Genomic DNA, 22,218 nt, shown 5'->3' with positions numbered 1-22,218 from the left:
TGCGAAGCATGTCTTCCAGTGTTTGGATTGTCCTTTCGGACTGTCCGTTTGTCTGAGGGTGGAAAGCCGTACTGAAGTTCAATTGTGTGCCAAGTGCCTCTTGTAACTTTCTCCAAAATCGAGAAGTGAACTGGGGCCCTCTGTCAGATATTATGGAAGCTGAAACTCCATGCAATCTGACTATTTCTCGAATGTAGAGTCGGGCGTACTGTGCCATAGAATATGTAGTCTTCACAGGCAAAAAGTGAGCTGATTTGGTTAGACGGTCCACAATTACCCATATCGAATCATATCCTCACGTGGTACGAGGCAACCCAGTCACAAAATCCATGGTGATCATTTCCCACTTCCATTCTGGGATAGGGAGCTCTTGCAGCTTCCCTGATGGTCTCTGGTGTTCAAACTTCACCTTCTGACAAGTCAAGCACTTGGACACAAAGTCTGTTATGTCTCTCTTCATGCCATTCCACCAATAGCTATCTTTCACATCATGGTATATCTTGGTGGAACCTAGGTGGACACTGTACAGTGTGTAGTGTGCCTCTCGCATGATTTCATTCCTGAGGTTGTCCACATCGGGCACACATATCCTAGAACCTTGCACTAGGGCGCCATCATTGGCAAATCCAAACTCACCACCTTCACCTTCTTTGTACTCTTTCTATAATCTTCATCGATTCTTTGGTCTCGTGTTTGGGAAACTCTAACTCTGTCCCTCAAGTCTGGCCTCACTGAAAAGTGAGCCAACAATACCCCCTCATCTGAAAGATCTAGGATTAAACCTTGATCCATCAACTCATGTACCTCCTGAATCAATGGTCTCTTCTCTACTGAAATGTGCACCAAACTGCCAGAAGATTTTCTGCTCAAGGCATCTGCCACAACATTGGCCTTTCCAGGGTGGTACTGGATGTTGCAATCATAGTCTTTCAGAAGCTCCATCCATCTCCTCTGTCTCAAGTTTAAATCCCTCTATTGGAAGATGTACTTCAAGCTCTTGTGGTCGGTGTATATCTCGCACACTTCACCATACAGATAGTGTCTCGGATCTTTAGTGCAAAGATTACAGTAGCCATTTCTAAATCATGGGTGGGGTAGTTACGCTCATGCCTCTTCTTGCCTTGAAGCATAAGCCACTACCTTTCCATTACGCATCAAAACACACCCTAGGCCAACTCGAGGCGTCACAATACACGGTGTATCCTTCACCACTCACGGTAGTGTCAACACGAGCGGTGGTTAGACACTCCTTAAGCTTACGGAAACTCACCTCATGATCATCTGTCCAAATGAATGGAACATTCTTCTGGTCAACTTAGTTAGGGAGCCGCTATCACGGAGAAATCTTGTACAAAACGCCTATAGTAGCCGGCTAAACCGAAAACTTCGCACCTCGGTGGATGTTGTAGGCCTAAGCCAATCGATTCTGACTTCAATTTTCTTGGGATCCACTTGAATGCCGTCACTAGAAACCACGTGTCCCAAGAATGAGATGCTTTCTAGCCAAAATTCACATTTTGAAAATTTGGCATATAGTGGTGCTCCTCAACGTCTCGCAACACCATCCTCAAGTGCCACACGTGTTCTTCCTCGGTCGAGAGTATACGAGAATGTCATCTATGAATACGATGACAAAGCGGTCCAAAAATGGCTTGAACACCACTGTTCATCAAGTCCATGAAGGTTCTTTGGTGCATTAGTGAGTCCAAAAGACATCACCAAGAACTCATAATGACCATATCTTGTCCTGAATGCCGTTTTGGACACGTCCTCATTTCTGATTCTCAACTGATGGTAGCCTGATCGCAGGTCTATCTTGGAAAAGAATCTAGCTCCTTGGAGCTGAACAAATAGATCGTCGATCCGAGGAAGTGGATACTTGTTCTTCACAGTCACCTTGTTCAGCTGTCTGTAGTCGATACACAACCTCAATGATCCATCTTTCTTTCTTACAAATAGAACAGGAGCACCCCAGGGTGAAGTGCTCGAACGTACAAAACCCTTGTCCAAAAGCTCCTGTAGTTGCTCCTTCAGCTCTTTCAATTCTGCTGGTGCCATCCTGTAAGGTGGCATGGATATGGGATTTGTACCCGGCACAACATCAATGCAAAACTCTATTTCCCTTCCTGGTGGCAACCCTGGAAGCTCCTCTGGGAAGACATCCATAAATTCTCTGACAACAGGAACATTTTCCATGCTGACACCTTCTACAGATGTATCTCTCACCAATGCCAAATACCCTTGGCATCTACGCCTCAACATTTTTCTAGCGCTAATTGCTGACACCAAATTATATGGAGCCACGCTCCTGTCACCATCAAAGCTAAACTCTTCCACACCAGGTATGTGGAAATACACCTTTTTGTTCCTGCAGTCTAAGGTGGCATAATGAGTTGCCAACCAATCCATCCCCAAAATTACATCAAAATCCATTACTGGTAGAGGAACCAAGTCTGCTGGGAGGATCTTTCCATCCACTACCACTGGGCTACCCAGAAAAACCATATCTACATCTATGTTGTCACTAAGTGGGGTAGCTACTGACAAAGGGTACTCTAAAGTTATAGGGTTTCTACCAAACCTCATGGCAAACACAGGGGAGACAAATGAGTGCGTAGCACTCGGATCTATCAAAACACGAGCCTCATAAGAACAGACCAAAAGAATACCTGCCACAACTGCATTGGAAGCCTGAGCATCCTGGTGGGTCAGGGTGAAAACCCGAGCTTGACCCCTACCCTGAGTGGCAGAACCTTGATACTGACTTCTACCTCCTGATCTGCCTCCAAATCCACGTCCCCCTTATCCTCGGCCCTGTTGGCCATCGCCCACTGCCATGTTGGAAGTACCGGATACAATGGCGAGAACATTTGCAATGAACCCTGTGACCCCATCTGGCTCATCGAACATGGGGCATTCCCTAGCAAAGTGACCTAGTTGGCCACACACAAGCATACTCTGACCCCATCAAACAAGGTCTGAATGTCCTCTTCCACACTTGTGCACACGGTGCAAAGAGGATCTGAACTGCACCAGCTGCTGTACCCATCGTGACCACTGCTGGATCCGTACTCAGTGCAGATCCTCGTGGTTTGTGTCTAAAACCACTTCTCTTATTCCTACTCTTTCCTCTGTAATTACTCTGGCCACCACGATCCGGAGTACCCATTTGGGAAACAGGTAGAACCCTCGCTCTGTTTTCTTTGCTCTTCAGCTGTCATCCACAGCATAGCTAATCTCTATCTGTCTGGCTCGATCAACTACCACGTTAAAAGACTGATCAGACATCATGGCCAGGTTTGCATACCTCCTGTCAAGCCCCTTTAGGAATCTTTTCACCTTCATAGTCTCTGTGAATCTTTGTAGGGGCATATCTGCTCAATTCGAGAATTGTGCAGCATATTCATCTACGGACTGCCATTCTGTCTTAAGGCCTCAAAGGCCCACTGCTTCTGATCTCTGAAGCTTTCTGGCACAAACCGATTGATAAAAAGTTCCACAAACTGAGCCCATGTCAAGCCCTCCATCCGGGGTAACACGTAGTCATTCATCCATTGTCTAGGCATAGGCCCCATGACATGCTGCATACACTCTATCAGTCTTCTATCGATCAATCGTAATTACATTTCTGCTGTCTGCAGGAATCCAAAAATCGATATGTATCGTCTGACACATCATAAGTACCAGGCACCAACTTCTTGAAATTTATGATATGTTTGTAAGGTTCCTCTCTTGGTGCGGTGGACTGCTGCTGCTGTGGAGGGTGGACCATATACTGCGCCATCATGTCGATGGTTCTCTGCAGACTAGCTAGAGTAGCTGCCATGGGGTCCATGGGACCCTGTGCCATAAAGGACTGATCCTGTACTGGGGGTGGCTGCTCCTCTACTTGAGCAGCTCTAGGCCTCCTACCCCGCCTCCTCGGGGCAGGCGCCTCATCTGTCTTGACACCTCGTCGAGCACATCCGCTCGTGCGATGGCGGCTCTCACCTTCTACGCATTTTCCTGAAATTCAGTAGCATTAGCCCACAAAATTCAAAACTGCACATTACACAGTTCTATAGACTCATATTTACACATAATTATTTGAAGCAGAAACTAGAAGCAAAGATGACAATGCAAGACGAATGTGGACCCTATTTTTTCGCATGTGACTCCTAGTAGACTCTTCCCAACACTTTAGACAACATTCTCTAAGAATCTGGAGCCTAAGCTCTGATACCACATTTGTCACGACCCAACCTATGGGCCGGACCGGCACTAGGACACAGGCGACCTAAAGCCCCCGTGGCCCGTAGTAAGCCTAACTGTTCATTAACCCAACTCTAAGGCCCATTTGGGCCCAAATTCAAGAAAACAAACGGACAGAGTCCGGCCATAAAATGGACTTCCCAATGGGGAGTTTTCGACTCACCCGACCTATAAACATAATAATACTCAATTGGGGAGCTCAGCTCACCCTTCACATACTCATAGCATCATAAAAGAAATGGGAGGTCAGCTCCCTCATCCAATCCATCAAACAGACATAGAATATTAAGTTTACAGGTCCAACATGATAATAATATTACAGACCAAATTCAAATAATTACTGCTAACACATGCGGAAATTCTAGGAGTAAATAAAATTACACAAATATTGATAAACAACCTGCGAAGTAGAAAAGCAGGTTAACCCAGAATAAAATATCCTCCTGTGGCCTGAAAAAATTTTTTGAACAGGAGTGAGCATTTGACTCAGAGAGTAAAATATCAATTTTAACCATAATCTCTATAACTATCTAAAACTAATGCAACCTGTGGAATGAAATGCAACATCAGCAATAAATTCACATCATAGCATCAAAAAGGTAATTTGGAGCACTCACGCACCCTGTAGCATCAATCATAATATATGGGCCGATCCCTATACAACTCTCTTAAATCCAACCTAGTGCGGTGAAGAACTCATTTCGGACTTCCACTTAATAACCAAATCGAGGGTCCCAGTGAAGAACTCAAGCGTGACTACCCCTCGAAGGATCGGGTCAATGAAGAACTCAGCGTGACTACCCGTCCTATCCATAGTCCACACCACATCACACGCACGCCAACGCACGCGCTGCTGCTCCAAATTACCGCAACAACATTCATGGCACTTTAACAGTTATCAATGCAACATAAATCGTGCCTAGAGTTTAACTACATAATTATATGCATATAAGTGATGCATGGGCATGCTGAACATATAATAATATCGAAATTACAATTAAAATTAATATTTTACTCACAGACTTGACGACAATCACTGTGGCGGCTGGGCGGAGGAAGAAGGCTGTCCCGGCTCACCTGACAATTATATTATAATTATTTAATACAATTGACTCAATACAAACAAAGAAAAAGACCAATACGTCCTAAGTCGTGCCGAAAATCCGGCAGAGTCTCCCCTATACCTAGGACCTACCCAACCTGCAAAAGGGTTCAAAACACACTTCTATACTCACAATCCATATATCCACAACTCAATCATATCACACAGCCCCTCCTGGGCTCATCAAATCAATCATCCATCACAGTATGTAATATTTCAATTTAGTCCTTATAATTGACCATTTTTGCAAAAACTGCCCAAATAAGCTCTAAAAGTTCTAAAACTTTGCCCCGCGGTCCTTAGCAATATTACTAAGCTATTGCAAAAAGAATCATAATTTTCTAAGCTACCACGAATATTTTACGAATTTTTAATCCTATTTAAGCACTAGAAAATTACGTAAAAACAAGGTTCGGGTTTACCTTTGCCGATTCCGACTTCGGGAACGCGCTCGGGACGTCTAACAATTAGGGGGGTAGCCAAAACCTCGGTCCAATTCGGAGATTTTTCCGTGCAGTGCATGCCGGAAATTCTGCACCGGTCAGCGCCGGATTTTCGCGAATTGAGGATACCTACACGAAGCCCATAACACGGGGGTTAGTACATAAATTTTTCAGAATTTTCTAAGCTCATTTAATGCTCGGAAAAACACCTGCGGTTCAGTGGGACCCACCAAAAGCGATTATGCGAAAAATTCGAAATTTATGTCGCATGAAGCTCTCGACGAGTGGAGCGTATTTGGTAGCCTCGGTTTTCTCGTGGGATTCACGGTTTTCGAGAAATCTAGCCCAAAAGTCGAAATGGGCTAAAATCTTCCCGAGCAAAAATCGGACAAACCGCTCGATGGATTTCGGCGTTCTTGGTGTCTATGGAAAGCTCTCGCCTAGTAGATGATTTTAGACACAAGACCCGGTCCAATTGGTAGCCGGATCGGCCGGATTTTGGCCGGGAAGTCCAATAGTCGCGCGCGCGCTGCGCGTCCGTTCCAAGGCCGTTTTCCGGCGTTCCAGGCGGCGGCCGGCCGTGGGGGAAGGCCGAGGTGGGGCGCCGGCGAGGTGGGGATGCAGGGGAGGCGGCGGCGCGGTAAGGGGAGGAGGGAGGAGAGAGAAAAGAGAGAGAGAAGAGGAGAGGGTCGACGCGCGCGGGAGGGAGGAGAAAAAGAGAAGAAGACCGGTCCGATTCGACCGGTCCGATCCGGTCCAGTTCGATTCAAGATACAAAATTTTTGAATTTTTTACTCTGTCTCGGGACCGAAAACGAGGTCCAAAAATTCCGAAAAAATTTCAGAAAACTCAGAAAAATACATAGACTCCAAATATATTTTTAGTTTTGCCACGTGGTCTTTAAACTAATTTTTAAAAATCATCAAAGTTTATATTTTCGGAAAATCGAACCCGATTTTTAAAATCCAAAAAATCTCAAAAAAATTCCTAAAATTTAAATAAAATTAAAATACCAAAAATGCTCATAAAATTTAAAATTTTGGAGTGTTACATCGCCGTAAGGATGAGAGGGTTGTGGCCCTCAATTTTTAAAATTAAAATTTTACATATAAATCTTGGTATTTTTTTAAATAAAAATGCTGTTTACCCCTTTAAATTTTTTAAAATAATAAATTTATTTATAAATTTTAGTGTATTTTTTAAAGAAATTACAGTTTGCCCCCTCAATATATGTCAAATACATTTAGTTTTTAATATTATCTAATTTTAATTTTTTAATATTTTATATTTTTATTTTTATTCCTATAATTTTATAAAAAATTTCATTTAATTTCTTTTTAATATTTATTTTTTTATCTCTCTAAAGCCAAATTTCTATTTCCGCGCGCCTGACCATACAAAAGAAACATTGATCCAAGTACAGAAGATGTATAATAGTGACCACCTTTTGAAGTGCTTTCTTTCATATGTGCACAATCACGGATGGCCTTGCTGTGGATAGAGATTTACCCCATGCAATGAAATATATATTTATTTCTTGAAGATGTTAATTTCTTTCACAAACACTACCTGATCATACAAGATCAGGAAAGAATGGAATTCCCAAGGATGGAAGCCATTCGTACCCTGAGATAAAGTTTCTAACAGTGAAATTCGTGGCCTGAGTACGATTAATTCTGTGGTAGCTCGTCCATTTGACTCTTCCACGAGTAGAAGCTCCGGGTCCTCTATTCTGATACTCTGCATAGAATATGTTTGCCAAATTGGTTGAGTTATTTTCCCACTCCGTCCATCCTTTGGGGTCTATTACATTGTCTATGAAGCTCTGCATGACTATTGTCCTTGAGTAGTCAAACCATGGCCTTCCAAGATATGACTTGACTGTTGATGATCCATTTTTCTTGAGGTCATCTGCTGCTCTTATAGTGCAGTTGTGAATTACTATCCCTGAAGTTTCATTAGGATTGGATCTCCCTTGTGCTGTGATAGTGTTTGATTGACCTTTTAGGGGAAGACGGGGATAAATGCCACAGTTTTGAAGAATCACACTCGCATCACCAAAAATAAAATCAATTGTCCCATAAATCTTACATTCTCTGTAAAATTGCTTATCCTGCTCAGTGCAAAGCGTATCTTGATACCCAAAAAATTTGCATTGGTAAAAGGCTGATTGAACACTGCTGCGGAGTGCAATAGCCTGCAAATTTGCTGGTCCAGCTGTATTTTCAATTGTCATGTACTTTGCCACGAAACCAGCACCATCAATCCCTGATTAAAAATAATTCAATTGTCAAACCTGTGAAGGCAACTACCGCACATTAAATTTTCAATAGAATTATATTGCAAATCAGAAATTGCTAGCATGAACCATTTATAAGAAATTTGCGACTACTTGAAGAAGAAAAATTACCTAATGTTGCTGTGTCAGATGTATTAAAGCCTCCATCACAGCTTCTATTTCCAGAGATGATTGTTTTATCAATTCCATCCCCAATGAAGGTTATATTTGTTTTGTGTTCTTCAACAATAACGTTTTCATAGTAAATACCTTTACAGATTTTTATGTTATATTTCCTCGCACTGAACTTTGGAGCAGCTGCAATAGCATCCATAATCTTGCTATAATTTCCCGTGCCATCCTTTGATACTATCAAATCAATTACTGTCTTGGCATGCCCTTGGACTGTCCAAGATATAATAATAAAAAGGGAAACGAAACTACATGCGTACTGACTCTGCAAACAAACCATGCATGATCAATGTTTTTAACAGTTAAACTGCAGATGCCATTACTCTTATATATATGGATGCTGCCTGCAGATCTTGGGTTGCCTGACTAGTGGACCTTGGATGCCTGAAATCAAAGAGAGATGTGAGGTCAGCGGCCTAAAGGGAGCCATTTCGACAATCAAGTAACTTGTTTTCCATAAGCTATTACTATGCTTCATCACTTTCAGATACATTCTAAAACCACTTTGACACTTGAGCATCGGAGCGGCGGCCAACCTCATATCTCTCTTTGATTTTCAGGCCATCCAAGGTCCAGTACGCTAGTTAGGCAACCCAAGATCTGCAGGCAGCATCATCTATGAAAGAATATCATTTCTTGGTTTTAGCTTGTGTGCATAAATGATGAAATAAAACTCATAGTATCTCAAAGAGAAAATGAACAAACCTTGGATGATTGAAACAACCTCATGTTTGCATGTTGAATATTTGCCAGGAGACCAGCTCTAAATGTAGTGACCATAACATGTATACCATTTTTGTTATGGTTATATTAGTAACTTGGAAATTGTATTATTTATAATAATGTGATTTTTGCAATTATAATTTACAAATATAGATAGATATTAATTTTATTTGAATTTTTACGTTAAATATTAATAAATAAAAAAATCACATATTAAATAGTGGTAACTAAAACAATAAAAGCTTCAATTCAATGCATATTTCCTTAAGCATTTTACCTTTTTTTTCAGGAATGTGGGATAAATGATATGTTATTTCCTTATTGAGTACTACTATTTACATTATTATTTTCTACATCAACTTATTCTTCTGCTCAAAAACTAAAAAATTTATAAGAATTTAATTCAATTTATTTCTTTATTTTTATTAATTTTTATATTTAAAATTTAATAATTAAAATAATTTAATTTTTTTTAATTTTAAAAAAATTATTTTAAAAAATACAAATCATGTTAAAAATATTATATGATTGTATGAAAATTTATTTAAATTTTTTTTTTTCAAAAATAGTTGTTTTGCTGCTGATTTGCAGGTTGCTATAGAATTTGTACACATCAAGCGTTCAAGGAAACAATAAACTTTTGGAAATATATCTTGACTAATAAAATAATACCATATTATTGACCAATAAATAAATAAATACATAAATGATACCAGATGGGAAAAATAGCTGGTAAAATAAGTCGGTGCAAATATATTAATTATTTTCCAATAACTCATTATTAACTAAAATTTGGCATGATCGTGTTTGCGTATTCCGCAGGCTTACATTATTAATAATTTATTTTTTTATATATGAAAATAATAATATTAATAAAGACATTTTTATATATTTTAGATATTATTTTGATTACAAAATTTAGATGTTGTAAAATGAGTCATAAAAATAATCAATTTATGATAAAATATTAATGATTTTATTAGGTTGAATTATAAATTATATTACGATTATTTGCATATATAGCTCATATATGATGATTTTTTTATGCTGAATATTTAATATATCTATGTTATAAACGTGTCCTTTATAAAATTGTATATTTATAATTAATGTTTTTAAATGCTTAAAAATAATTATTGTTTATAAATTAAAAAAATGCACGTAAGCATCTAATTCTCATGTTATTTATTTTATTTTTTAAAATTTTCTTTTGTTTCTATAAAAAAAGATAACATAATACATTAAATTTATTAAATTAGTTTCATTAATCTCATATATAAATAATTAAATAATTAAATACTTTGAAAATTTAAAAAGGGAAAAAATATTATAAATATTAATTTATAACTAAAATAAAAAGAATTTACCTAAAATGCATTACTGTCAATATTTACATTAAATTTTATAGGAAGAAAATCGCAATTACAGCAACTACAAATTCAAGTAAAATTCACATAACGAAAATAAGAAAAACCCATAATCTTTATTATGCCAAAAGTAAGGAAAATAAGCAAATTTAGATAGGAGTGAGGTAAAGATGGTCATTGACAGTAGAGGAGAGTATCATCTTTTAATAAACTATCTCTTATTAGCAAGGTAAATTATTTATTTTTTTTATATAAAATTTAGTTATTATATTAATTTATAAACTTATATATATATTAGATAGTCCATCTTTTTAATATTATTAATTATTAATTATACATTTACAATTTTTGACATTAATGTTACTTATAAACACTTTTTTTTTTATGAAAAAAAGAAAACTAAAATTAGAAATCCAGAAAATGTTGTCTGCATTCAAATATTAAGAATTATGAAGGATTCATATTTTATTTTTAATTATGCCCAGTGTCAATTAATGACAAATACAAGCGTTTTTTGCATTATTAATTAGAGTTTGATTTTATTAAAAAGACTTTGTAATTATTTATTTTGAATATATCAAGTTAATATGGAGTGCATCTTTAAAATTACTTTAAAAAATATTTAATTTTTATGTGCAAAAATTTGCTTAAAAATATTATGATCAAGTGACCATCATCATTCAATAGTGTGGCAGGTGATCTATATCCACTTTTTGTGGAATTTCCCTAAACTTGTGACTGCCAAAATAATAATGTTACTCTAATTTCTATTTTTTTTTATTAAAGTAAAAAAAAAATAATACACGTGAATCGAATAGTTATTAAAATTATAATAATTTTAAAAAAATTTCTGTTACGAATTTCTAATTAAGTCTTATCTATCTTTCATTTGATTGGGTACATAGTCCCAAAAACTACATACTCTTCCGAAGTCATCCTACCACCGTATATTTTATATATCTAACACAGACATACTACATTTGTTCTCATATAGTTTTGAATGTATAATAATAGTATTAATTATAATTAGAAAATGATAAATTAAAGTGAAATTTAAATTTATTATATATATTAATTATATATACCAAGTCTTAATTAATGATAAAGCCAAACATCAAATTTTAATCAAAAATTACATTTTTAACTTATATATATATATATATGACAGAGTAGTTGAATTTAAATTAGAAGCGTTATGGCCTGACTAGTGTGTAGTTCTATGAAATCACAAAATTGGTCATTTCATTCTTCGATTCAGGCATTGGTCTTCTATAACGGAGCCACCAGCAGGGGAGATGTACTGTGGTGCCTGGAGTGGAGAAGGTGGAATTGATGATGGGCCAATAATGTATTTGGGTTCAAGGGAAAAGCTGTGATGGTGAGGGTGATAGATCTCGGGTTGTAGGTGAAGCTGTGTGTGCTAGGTATATTTATATATTGAGAAGTTCTAAAGGACTCCCCTCTGCTGTGTGTCACGGGGGAAAATTTTTCAATCCAAAAATTGCTTCCCAACACCCGTGCGGCACTTGTTCCTCCAACAAGTCAGCCTCAAAGTCCCTAGGATCTTCACGGCTACCAACCTTACACCAAAAGGTTCACACGGCAACCCATCCAAAGACAACAAGTTCCAAGTCAAGGAACCTCACGGCAATGACCCAACACCAAGTCACCCCAAAGTTCAAGGCAATAATCCAACAACACAAGGATGCTCAAAAACCTCACGGCAACAAAGTAGTAATGCCAACAAACTCAACACCAAGAGTCACACGGCAACCCAAACACACAATGAGCCACCAACAACACAACGTGTCCCAAGGGAATACTCACGGCAACACTCTTGCTCAAGTCACCCTAAAGAACTTCACGGCAACTAGTTGTAATGCCAACAACCCAAACTCCCAATGAGTTGCAATGACCGCATCCAACTCAAGGATCCACGACAATTAACCCCACCACAAAGGGCCTCAAGGAAGCTCACGGCAATACCTCAACACTAGTCACCCCAAAGTCCACGGCAACTAAGTTTCCACACACAAGAGACACAATGAGGCCCACGGCAACCAAGTGAACAACCCCAAACTCATAATGGCCGAACCTCACTCAAACAACCAAAGATCGCACCCACAAGTTACGAGGATGCCCACGGCCACCAAGTTGGCAAAGCCCACAACCCCAATAATACCAAGTGTCCCAAGTTACCCAAACTCAACACCAAGGAGTCACACGGCAACAAGCTTTCTACCCAAGCTCAATAATGGCTAAAGCACTTACTCAAGCAACAAGCTACAACACGCAAGTAACCAACAAGTAACAAGTAACTAACCTCACGCACAAGGCAAACACGCACCAAGACAATGCGCCTCAAACGCCCAACAAATGGCCAGCCGCATCAACAAGCAACCAAACCTCCAATCCCACGCAAGGCAACATACACAATCAACACACAACCATCAATGCGCAAGACAACCAAGATTAAATGGCCAGCCGCATCAACACAAGGCAATCAACAATGTGCATCAACACATAACAACCATGCCATACACATTAAACAACCATAAAGAAAGGTAGGAAGCAAGAGTAACCGAAGTAGGGACTACTTCTCTTATTCCTTTACACACGGCTATACACTTGCCAAAGAAAGGAAAATCAAAGCTCTCTCACAAATTTGGTGCTCCCGCTCACTCACTCTTTCACACTCTATCTCTCTATCTACATGAATAAAGGGAATACATCCCTTATATACAAGCTTTTGGCCGGCTGCCCTTCATGATGGGTATTGTGTGGCTGAGTTTAAAGTATTTTAAATTATAAAATTAAAATACAATGGGAAGGGATTGATGGACAACAAGGACCGGCTGCCTTTGACACCTCAACCAGCCATAGCCATTCAAATGGGCAAGGGAGGGAAACTTGCCGCCAAGTGTTTGGTCCCATGGGCTGGCCACTTCCACACGTCCATATGGGCTGCTTGCTCATTCATGCGCCCCACATGGGCTTCACGCTGCATGGCTTGGGCTCCCTTCCATCCATGCACGTAGCCTTGGCCATTATCCCATGCGTTTCCCTTTGGTGCGCTTCACATGCGCCCACTCAATTCCTTTGGGTCTTCATGGTGTACTCCACGTCCATGCAAGTGTGTTGGCTCCACTTTGCCAATTCACATGTGTCACCCTCCTTGCAAGATGTCCCAAGTGCATTGCAACACCCAGCCCACTTTGGCTTCACACCACGTGGCCCATGCATGTTTCACGCACACAAAGTGGTTTGTCCACCTTACTGCGCCACATGTCCCACTAAGTGGACTTAGTCATCATGGTGCTCCAATTGGCTTATTGCCATGCACATGCAAGCTTCACGTCCCTTTTTCTCAGGGATTCACATGATCACCACTTTATGGAATTGGCCCTCACATGCGCCCCATTGGTGTCACCATGCACAAATCACTAGCCTCACGTGGAGCTCTCCCATGTCCATGCATTTGCATGCACGTAAGTGGTTTTCTCCCTCTCTTACCACACCACATGCTTTCCACTAAGTGGACTTGAACACAATGGTGCGCTTCCACTTGGTAAACTCCACTACCACATATGCCATGCAATTGCCAAGCCTTTACGTGAACCATACCAAGCCATGCACATGCATGTGAATTTCCACTCACAACTTCACATGCTCTCCACTAATGGCCCTTTAGTGCGCCACTAATTTCCCATGCGCAAGTGACACTCTCACGTGAAACTTTCCCATGCAGCCACCACGTCCATTTAAAGGACTCTCATGCAAGGCTTCACGTCCCTTTAAGGATCCCCATGCAAGTGCCATTCACGTCCCAATTTCCCATCACTTGGCCAATCACTATCCCATGTACACAATTGGCTTTCATTAGGGTAGCCTTCAAGCACAAAACATTTTGGACTTCTCGGGGCAACAATTTGTGGGGTGACATGTGCACATTAACCTGGCGTTTTGGTCACACATCTTCTATAGCCATAACAGCTAAACCATTTAAGGAGAAAAATTATATTAGAATCTTACGAAAACTAAGATCAAGCTTATGGCCTTTCAACATCTCCCATCCGAAAAGTACAGGGCAACTAGAAATGGTAACACCAGTCACATGAAAGACATGAATAAGTCGTGTTCAAAGCATGTTCATATGGGTTTGTATGCACCAACATTTTGTATTGATTATGGCTCAAAAATGGACATTTATCAAGGATGTAACCATTAGCATCAACTATGAAATCATTACAATTGGAACATTTTCTCTATCTAGGTGAAACTAAACTTTCCTCATATACAATAACCACAATGAGATAAAATACTCCGACGTATTTCCTGATAAGTTGGAAACTATTATTGTTTAGGTTACATTTTACTAAAAATTTATTATTAAGGATTCCAACCATAACACCATCTCCAGAAAGAAGAATTGGTCTAAAACAACGAGTACCCAGATTCCTATCCTTGAAGACTTGAGATGGAACTGAAATCAATTTCATCCAAGATTCTTTCACACCATACTCCTTCATTATCCATGCATCAATCCCACTACCAATCTTGTCACATAAACATAGGCATCCTCCTAAAACACCCAACCAGCTATGCGCATTAGAAGTCCTTTGATATGCAGGTTTTGGAACGATACTACATGTCTCCTCTGCAAGATCAAAGGCTACCAAGTTAGAAATTATTCCATTAGTGGAATCAGAATAAGCTTCCCAATGAAGAGCTCCGTTCACAAGGATTGCATCTGGGTTATCAATGTAATAATTGAAATCCTGAACCCTTCTCCAAGTTTTTGTTCTGAGGGTAAGCACTTCAACTTGATTAATTAGCGGCGCTCTGGTAGAAACAATTACTACCACCTTGTAATTATTAATGGATTTATCATAACCAAGTCTACAATGAAGACCCCCACTGTTATATTTAGGCAATTTCTTAAAGTCTCCTGTTGATGGATTCCATAGGTAAAGCTTGCCTGGAAGACCAAAGCATATTAGACCATTGCATGAGCCAGAAATAGGAAACCAATGACCATCTTTGATAGGTAATCGGAGTTCCACAATTGCTTTGTCATAAGCACAATTGTCCCCTAGCGCGTCGCAATCCACAGAATGATATTCTTCTCCATAACTTACACCGTCCCAGGACCTAATCAACAACCTAGCTGGTCCAGAATGCAGTCTAGCAAATTGTGGGTCGGTGATGATGGATTTCCATGATTTGCAGACGCTCTTGAACCGCAGCAAAGTTTTAACAGGTAATTTTGCCAGAACCTCTGTAATCAAATCTTGAGGAATGCTTGGCATTGGCTTCATCGTTTTGTGTTTCATCATCATGCAACTGATAAAGATTTATTTTGAGGAAAATTTTGATTGAGAAAAGTTTCATAGAGATAGAAAATATAAGAGTTTATATAATTTTTACAAACCCTAAACTAAATAGGAATATGATTCTATTTTCTCAAAAAGAAATATATTTCTATAAATGAAAAAAAAAAAAGAAATTCAATTAAAATAAGGCTTCTAATCAAAACAGGAAATTCAAACTATATATATATATATATATTTTTTTTTTTTTTTAATTTTGTAATTTTAATGATTGATTATATTTTTTTAAGAACCTGATAATATTAAAATTAATTCCAATTATAGATATTTGAATAATTATTATTTAATTATCTTAATTTGGTGGATCTCTTTATTTAGATTAATTTAAATTCAATTAAATTAAAAATTTATTTATAAATCCTATTTAAGTATTAGATCTGATACTATTTGAATTTGAAATAATTATAAAATTACTACTTAATTATTTTTAATTAGTTATAATTTGTGGATCTCATTATATAAAATTACTATTTAATTATTTTTAATTATTTACGATGTTGTGGATCTCATTATCTATATTAACGTAATTCTATTCAAATTTAAATGAAATTAAATTAATATTTAATTAAATTAATCCTATTTCAATTTTCATTTAATCTTTAGATTAAATGCTATTTGAATCAAATTAATTTATTCTAAATATATTCAAATTACATATTAATTAGCCATCTATTTACGCATTGTATAGTAGTAATTTAATTTTTTTTATTTTTAATTTTTATTTAATTTAAATTAAGTGAACATCAACCAGTTAAATTATCTATTTTCTACATAAAATTTAGTTTGTTTATATATATATATATAGAAAACTAAGATTTAGAAGTCCAAATGATGTTATGTGTATATTTAAGTATTAAGAATTATCAAGCACTTAATGTAAAAAAAAAAAAAAAACAGTAAAAAATGAATTAGAACTCTTCTCCATTATTAATTACAATTTGATTTTTTCAAAAATACTTTATAATTATTTATTTTGAATACACTAAGTTAGTATAGAGTGTGCCTTTAAAATTACTTCAAAGAATTATTATTAAAATTATATTAAAATTTAATTTATATTAATTATTATAATATTAAAAATATAATTATTAGGTATTTAGTGATAAATATTCCGTCGCTAAAAATTATTAATTTATAGAATTGGCATTATAAAAGATTTAACGACAAATTTTCGGTGTCCAAATGATTAACATATGATGTTTGAAAGGAACTAAATTTTAGAATTATTAGCTAAATAATATTAGTGACGAACTATATGAATTATTAGCTACATAAATATGCATTATCGGCTACGCATTATTTGTGTACCATTTTTTATATTTTTGTAAATAATAGATAGATTAATAATATTTTTTATTTATTAATTTCTTATTTTAATTAATTACTTCTTATAAAATTTTATATTTAATTGAAATTAAGTATAAATAGGATTAAAAATTTTAAATTTATATAAATTTTAAAATTAATTTAAATAATAAAAATATAATTATAATTAATTTTAAAAAATAAAAGGTAATTTATATAAAGTCAATGTTTCTTCTTCATATATATATATATATATAATAGTTGTAATTACATCAGAAAGATAACAGCCAAAAAAATCTTTTTCTTATAAGATAAATTTTTAATTAAGAAAATAAATCTTAATATGCAAAAGGGGAAAAAATATATATTTTATCAAATAACATGAACATAAGAGATGTAATTAAATTAGAAAGTTGAAATCTTATTTTCTTTTCTTAATATCATAATTAGATTAGGAACCTAAAAGTTAAAGAAAAACAAACTTTTCCTTATAAAATATTTTTTGTTTCACCAAATTGTAAATAAAAAAGATTTACAAACTTGAATGTCAAATTTTAAATTTCAAATCTAATATTTAAAATTAAAATTTTAAATCCAAATCCATATATCCAAAGGCAAGCTTATAAAATTCATATACAAATGAATAAGGAAAGAGAAATAAATTTATTAATATTTCTGAATTTGATAATTTATTTTCTCTATCTAGGTGAAACTAAACTCTCCTCATATACAATAACATCATCGATATTAAATTTTCCATCATTGTAAGTCTTGATAAGTTGGAAACTATTATTGTTTAGGTTGCATTTTACTAGAATTTTATTATTAATTATTCCAACTATACCTCCATCCCTACAATAGACAAGTGGTCTGAAAGGACGACTAACCAGATTCCAATCCTTGAAGACTTGAGATGGAATTGAAATCAATTTCATCCAAGATTCTTTCACCCCATACTCCTTCATTATCCATACATCAACCCCACTTTCAGTTTTGCAACATAAACATAGGCATCCTCCTAAAACACCCAACCAGTTATACAAACTGGAAATCCTTTCATATTCAGGTATTGGAATGATACGACTTGTCTCCTCTGCAAGATCAAAGGCTACCAAGTTAGAAATTATACCATCAGTTGAATCAGAATAAGCTTCCCAATGAAGAGCTCCGTTCACAAAGATTGCATTTCGTACACCAAAGCAATAATTGAAATCCTGAGTCCTTCTCCAAGTGTTTGTTCTGAGGGTAAGCACGTCAACAAGACTTAGCCGTCCGGTGTAACCAATTACTACCACCTTGTAATCATCAATGGATTTATCGTAACCAAGACCACATTGGAGACTGCGACTGCTAGATTTACGCAATTGCTTAAAGTCTCCTGTTGATGGATTCCATACGTAAAGCTTGCCTGAAAGACCAAAGCATATTAGACCATTGCAAGAGGCAAGAATAGGGAGCCAACCATAATCTTTGATAGGAAATTGGAGTTTCACAATTGCTTTATCATAACCACAATTGTCCACTAGCGCTTCACAATCCACAGAATGATATTCAACTCCATTACACTTTATCAATAATCTAGCTGGTCCAGAATGCAGTCTAGCAAATTGTGGGTCGGTGATGATGGATTTCCATGATTTGCATACGCTCTTGAACCGCAACAAAGACTTAACAGGTAATTTTGGGAGAATCTCCATAATCAAATCTTGAGGAATGCTTAGCATTGTTGTCAACGTTTTGTGCTTCATCATCATGTAACGCAGACAGAACTGATAAAGCTTTATTTTCAGGAAAAATTTGTTTGATAAAAGTTTGATAGAAATAGAAAATATAGGAGTTTATATAGTTTTTACAAATCCTAAACTAAATAGGAATATGATTCTATTTTCTCTAGAAGAAAATATAATTCTATAAATAAAGAGAAAAAAAAGACATTCAATTAAAATAGGACTTCTAATCAAAACAGGAAATTATATATATATATATATATATATATATATATATATATATATATATATTAATTTTGTAATTTTAATGATTGATTATATTTTTTTAAGAACTTGATGATTTAAAAATTAAATCCAGTTATAGATATTTGAATTTTAAATGATTGGAATAGCTAGCTAAAATTAAGTACTCGAAAGATATCCTAAGGTTAATTACTATCCCTGATGATTATCTGTTAGCTTACAATATGCATACACCAGAATTTTTGGATCCTTTGTGGCCTTTGTGGCGCAAGAGGATACTGATCACTGCAAGAGAATGATTTGATTCAGTTGAAATTGGCCACAAAAGAATTCAATTAAAGTAATCATTTGATTCAGTTTTCAACAAGCTTGATTCCTTAGATAACAGAATTGTCAAATGCATCCTTTAGCCTTATTGTACAAATTTAGCAGATTCAAAGTTCCATTTCATTGATAGCAGTGTACTCTTAGCTTTTATTGCACCTGAAAACAAGCTTCAGCTTCATCTTCATCTTTCCTCCGGGAAGCAAGAATTTCACAGGCAGTTTAAGTTGCAAATAGAGTTCAATAATCCCCAGAATCTGATGTGCAGCCAACCATTTCATTCTCCCTCTATTCTCTGCCAAAAGCAATCATCTTGTATCTGTCAACCATCTTACAAATGATGCAGTTTCTTCCATGTTAAAAAATTTTTTGTTTCTTGAAACCTTGAAATCAAAGGCTGCAATTGCATGCATTCTTTGAGCATAGGCTCTGATACAAAGCTTCTAATTTTGATAATCTTGATTGTCTGCAATTAGGGTGTCGTCATATCAGATTTTTTAAATTTCGAAAGTTCCAATTTCGAGGGCTAATACCTTCGTTTTGGCTTGAATATCACCATAATTTGGCTGATGCTTTTCTTGATTTCAGACAAGGCCCCGCGAGTAGTAGCTTCAATAGCTGTGACTCTATGCAAATGGACATATAAGGTATTTTTTATGCTGCCTGCTAGTTCTTAATTAATTATTAATTACACAAATTCCAATTGATTTATCATTGAAAATGTCATTGCCAAGGTATTATTAATATAATCTTCAAATCTTGCTGCTGCAGGCATTGATTTGTCCATCACTATCCACATTGCTTTCAGAATTTCAATTCTATAATTTGAAAGAGTTGTGGTGGATTGATAATTTAGATCAAGAATATGATACTGATGCCTTAATCTCCTTCCTGAGACTACGTCCCTCATTGAGCCCTCCATTTTTTTTTTTTTTTTTTTTTGTGCCTGTGACGTAGATTCTAATCCTAATGAGTTAATTCACAATGTGCATATTGATCCTAAAAGCTACTGTGTGGAAAGGGCTGCAACAGGTTCAATACAAGCTGGTAGGAACACAAAACTGCAACATCTAAAACTAGTGAAATTGGATGGTTTTACAAATGAAGCAGATAAGGCCCTCTTGGCTGAACATTTAGGATAAGTTGTCACTAGTAAGCCACTAATCATAGCATCAGCTGATGGGATTTGCCTTAGCCAAATCAGAAGAGTATAGGGCAATTGCAGATGGCCACACCCTAGTCACATGAAAGGAAGTGTTCTTATAAGTAAAAGATATGAATCAGTTATGTCCAAAGCATGTTCATATGGGCTTGTAGATAGAAACCCTGCACCGATATTTTGTATTGATAAAGATTAAAAATGGCCATTTAAGGATATACATACCTTTAACCAGTGTCTATCAAGGTGATACATAACTCTCCTCATGTATAATAAACTGATTGAGAAACAATTCCCCCTCTGTAGTTCTTTCACTTCATACTCCTTCATTATCCATACATCAACCCCAATAGCAACGATAACCTTGGATAGGAAATTCAAATCAATTATTGAAATACCAACCCATATCAGACCATTGCAACAGCCAAGAATAAAGAACCAAGGATAACCTTTGATAGGAAATTGGAGTTCCACAATTGCTTCATCATAAGCACAATTGTCCCTAGCGCTTCACAATCAGCAGTATGATATTCAAATCCAAGACTCAGACGGTCCCAGGACTCACTCAATAACCTAGAACTCCAATGAAAGATTATCATTCGTCATTTAATGTTGGTTCTTGCAATGGTCTGACATGCTTTGGTCCTTCGGACAAGCTTTACTAATGTATTCCATCAACAGGAGACCTCAAGCAATGGCCTAAATCCTTTCCCTCTCTTTAAATCCCTTTTCACTCCCCTCCACATCTTATATCCATGCAAAATGCATGGTTGGTAGAAATCAGGTGAATAAAGGGTGAATTGGTCGAGTAGGAAAGGTGTGCTGATAGTATTGATTCATTCAATTTGCAAGGTTTGTTAGATTTATAGGTAATATTGGCTTTATTTGAGTAGGTGTATAAACATTCACTCAAGTTAAATGAAGTTCTTGTGAAGAATTAAAACAACCTCTGAAAACTTATTCCTTGGTCACCTTCTCTTCTATTTTCTTTTGAAATTCAAAGAAGCATGTTCTTTTACATTTTCATGCACTTTGCCTTCAGCACATTTCACAGCATCAGCTTATCTTTCCACCATGTCCTAACCTTTTTTGAGCTAACACAACACATACATTGGAGGACTTGCAAGAAATTTTCATTGAATATATGTCATTTAATTAGTTTGATATAATATATTTTTTAATTTTAATTTATATATAAGATTTGAACAAATTTCTACCGCTTGAGCTAAATTTTGAGATATAATTAGAACTGATCTATTTTCTCTACATGGTCTGAGAGCGTACTCTGCTTCAATATTGGCCATTCGTAAATGTATATATCTACAAACTTCACGCTCCATATATTTATGCTTGGGCACGAGAACTTAGGCAAACCTCTTCCCTTTGAATTAACTTTTGAATTTAGGCTCAATATATTTTCTTTATATGTTGTAATCATTAAGTGACTTCAAAAGATATAACTAAAGTGGATTATGTCAATATTTAAGTAGTGCATTAAATAGGAAGAAAGAGTATAAGTAAATAAATAGGAATACAAAGATCCTAAAAAAGCAAAGGAAGGAAAAATTTTTGTTGTTAGATCCTTGATGTGACTCTTCAATTAAATCAAGTGGCGCTAATATAGAAAGCAATATACATTATGATGAAGAGCTGTTTTGGTATTTAATTTTACTAGGTTTTTTTTACTCATTATATATATATATATCTGTAATTT

The 22,218-nt window shown here is 36.2% G+C and overlaps 2 protein-coding genes, 1 long non-coding RNA gene and 1 pseudogene across 3 annotated transcripts; 1 reads left to right on the top strand and 3 right to left on the bottom strand.

Annotated features, from left to right (window-relative positions):
- Nucleotides 1–4,541: 4,541 nt before the first annotated feature.
- LOC131173319 (uncharacterized) lies at nt 4,542–5,495 on the bottom strand. The gene is made up of 2 exons (XR_009143573.1): nt 5,271–5,495; nt 4,542–4,701 (listed from the first exon to the last, which is right to left on the bottom strand). It is a non-coding gene; the product is annotated as an uncharacterized LOC131173319 (long non-coding RNA).
- A 12,254-nt stretch (nt 5,496–17,749) lies between these two features.
- On the bottom strand, nt 17,750–18,866 carry LOC110650612 (F-box/kelch-repeat protein At3g23880-like). Its single transcript, XM_058134660.1, has one exon. The coding sequence runs from the start codon at nt 18,803–18,805 to the stop codon at nt 17,750–17,752; it is 1,056 nt and encodes a 351-aa protein (XP_057990643.1). The 5' UTR covers nt 18,806–18,866.
- Nucleotides 18,867–19,245: 379 nt separating this feature from the next.
- On the top strand, nt 19,246–20,487 carry LOC110650613 (F-box protein At2g39490-like; annotated as a pseudogene).
- Nucleotides 19,352–21,235, bottom strand: LOC131173254 (uncharacterized). The gene is made up of 3 exons (XM_058135284.1): nt 20,954–21,235; nt 20,730–20,867; nt 19,352–20,581 (listed from the first exon to the last, which is right to left on the bottom strand). The coding sequence occupies exons 1-3, from the start codon at nt 21,101–21,103 to the stop codon at nt 20,546–20,548; spliced, it is 324 nt and encodes a 107-aa protein (XP_057991267.1). The 5' UTR covers nt 21,104–21,235; the 3' UTR covers nt 19,352–20,545.
- Between the last annotated feature and the right edge of the window lie 983 nt (nt 21,236–22,218).

This window comes from Hevea brasiliensis, chromosome 14, assembly GCF_030052815.1.
Source record: "Hevea brasiliensis isolate MT/VB/25A 57/8 chromosome 14, ASM3005281v1, whole genome shotgun sequence".
Classification (NCBI taxonomy): domain Eukaryota; kingdom Viridiplantae; phylum Streptophyta; class Magnoliopsida; order Malpighiales; family Euphorbiaceae; genus Hevea; species Hevea brasiliensis.
The sequence above is the reverse complement of the archived record's forward strand: the minus strand, read 5'-3'. Positions and strand labels throughout refer to the sequence as shown.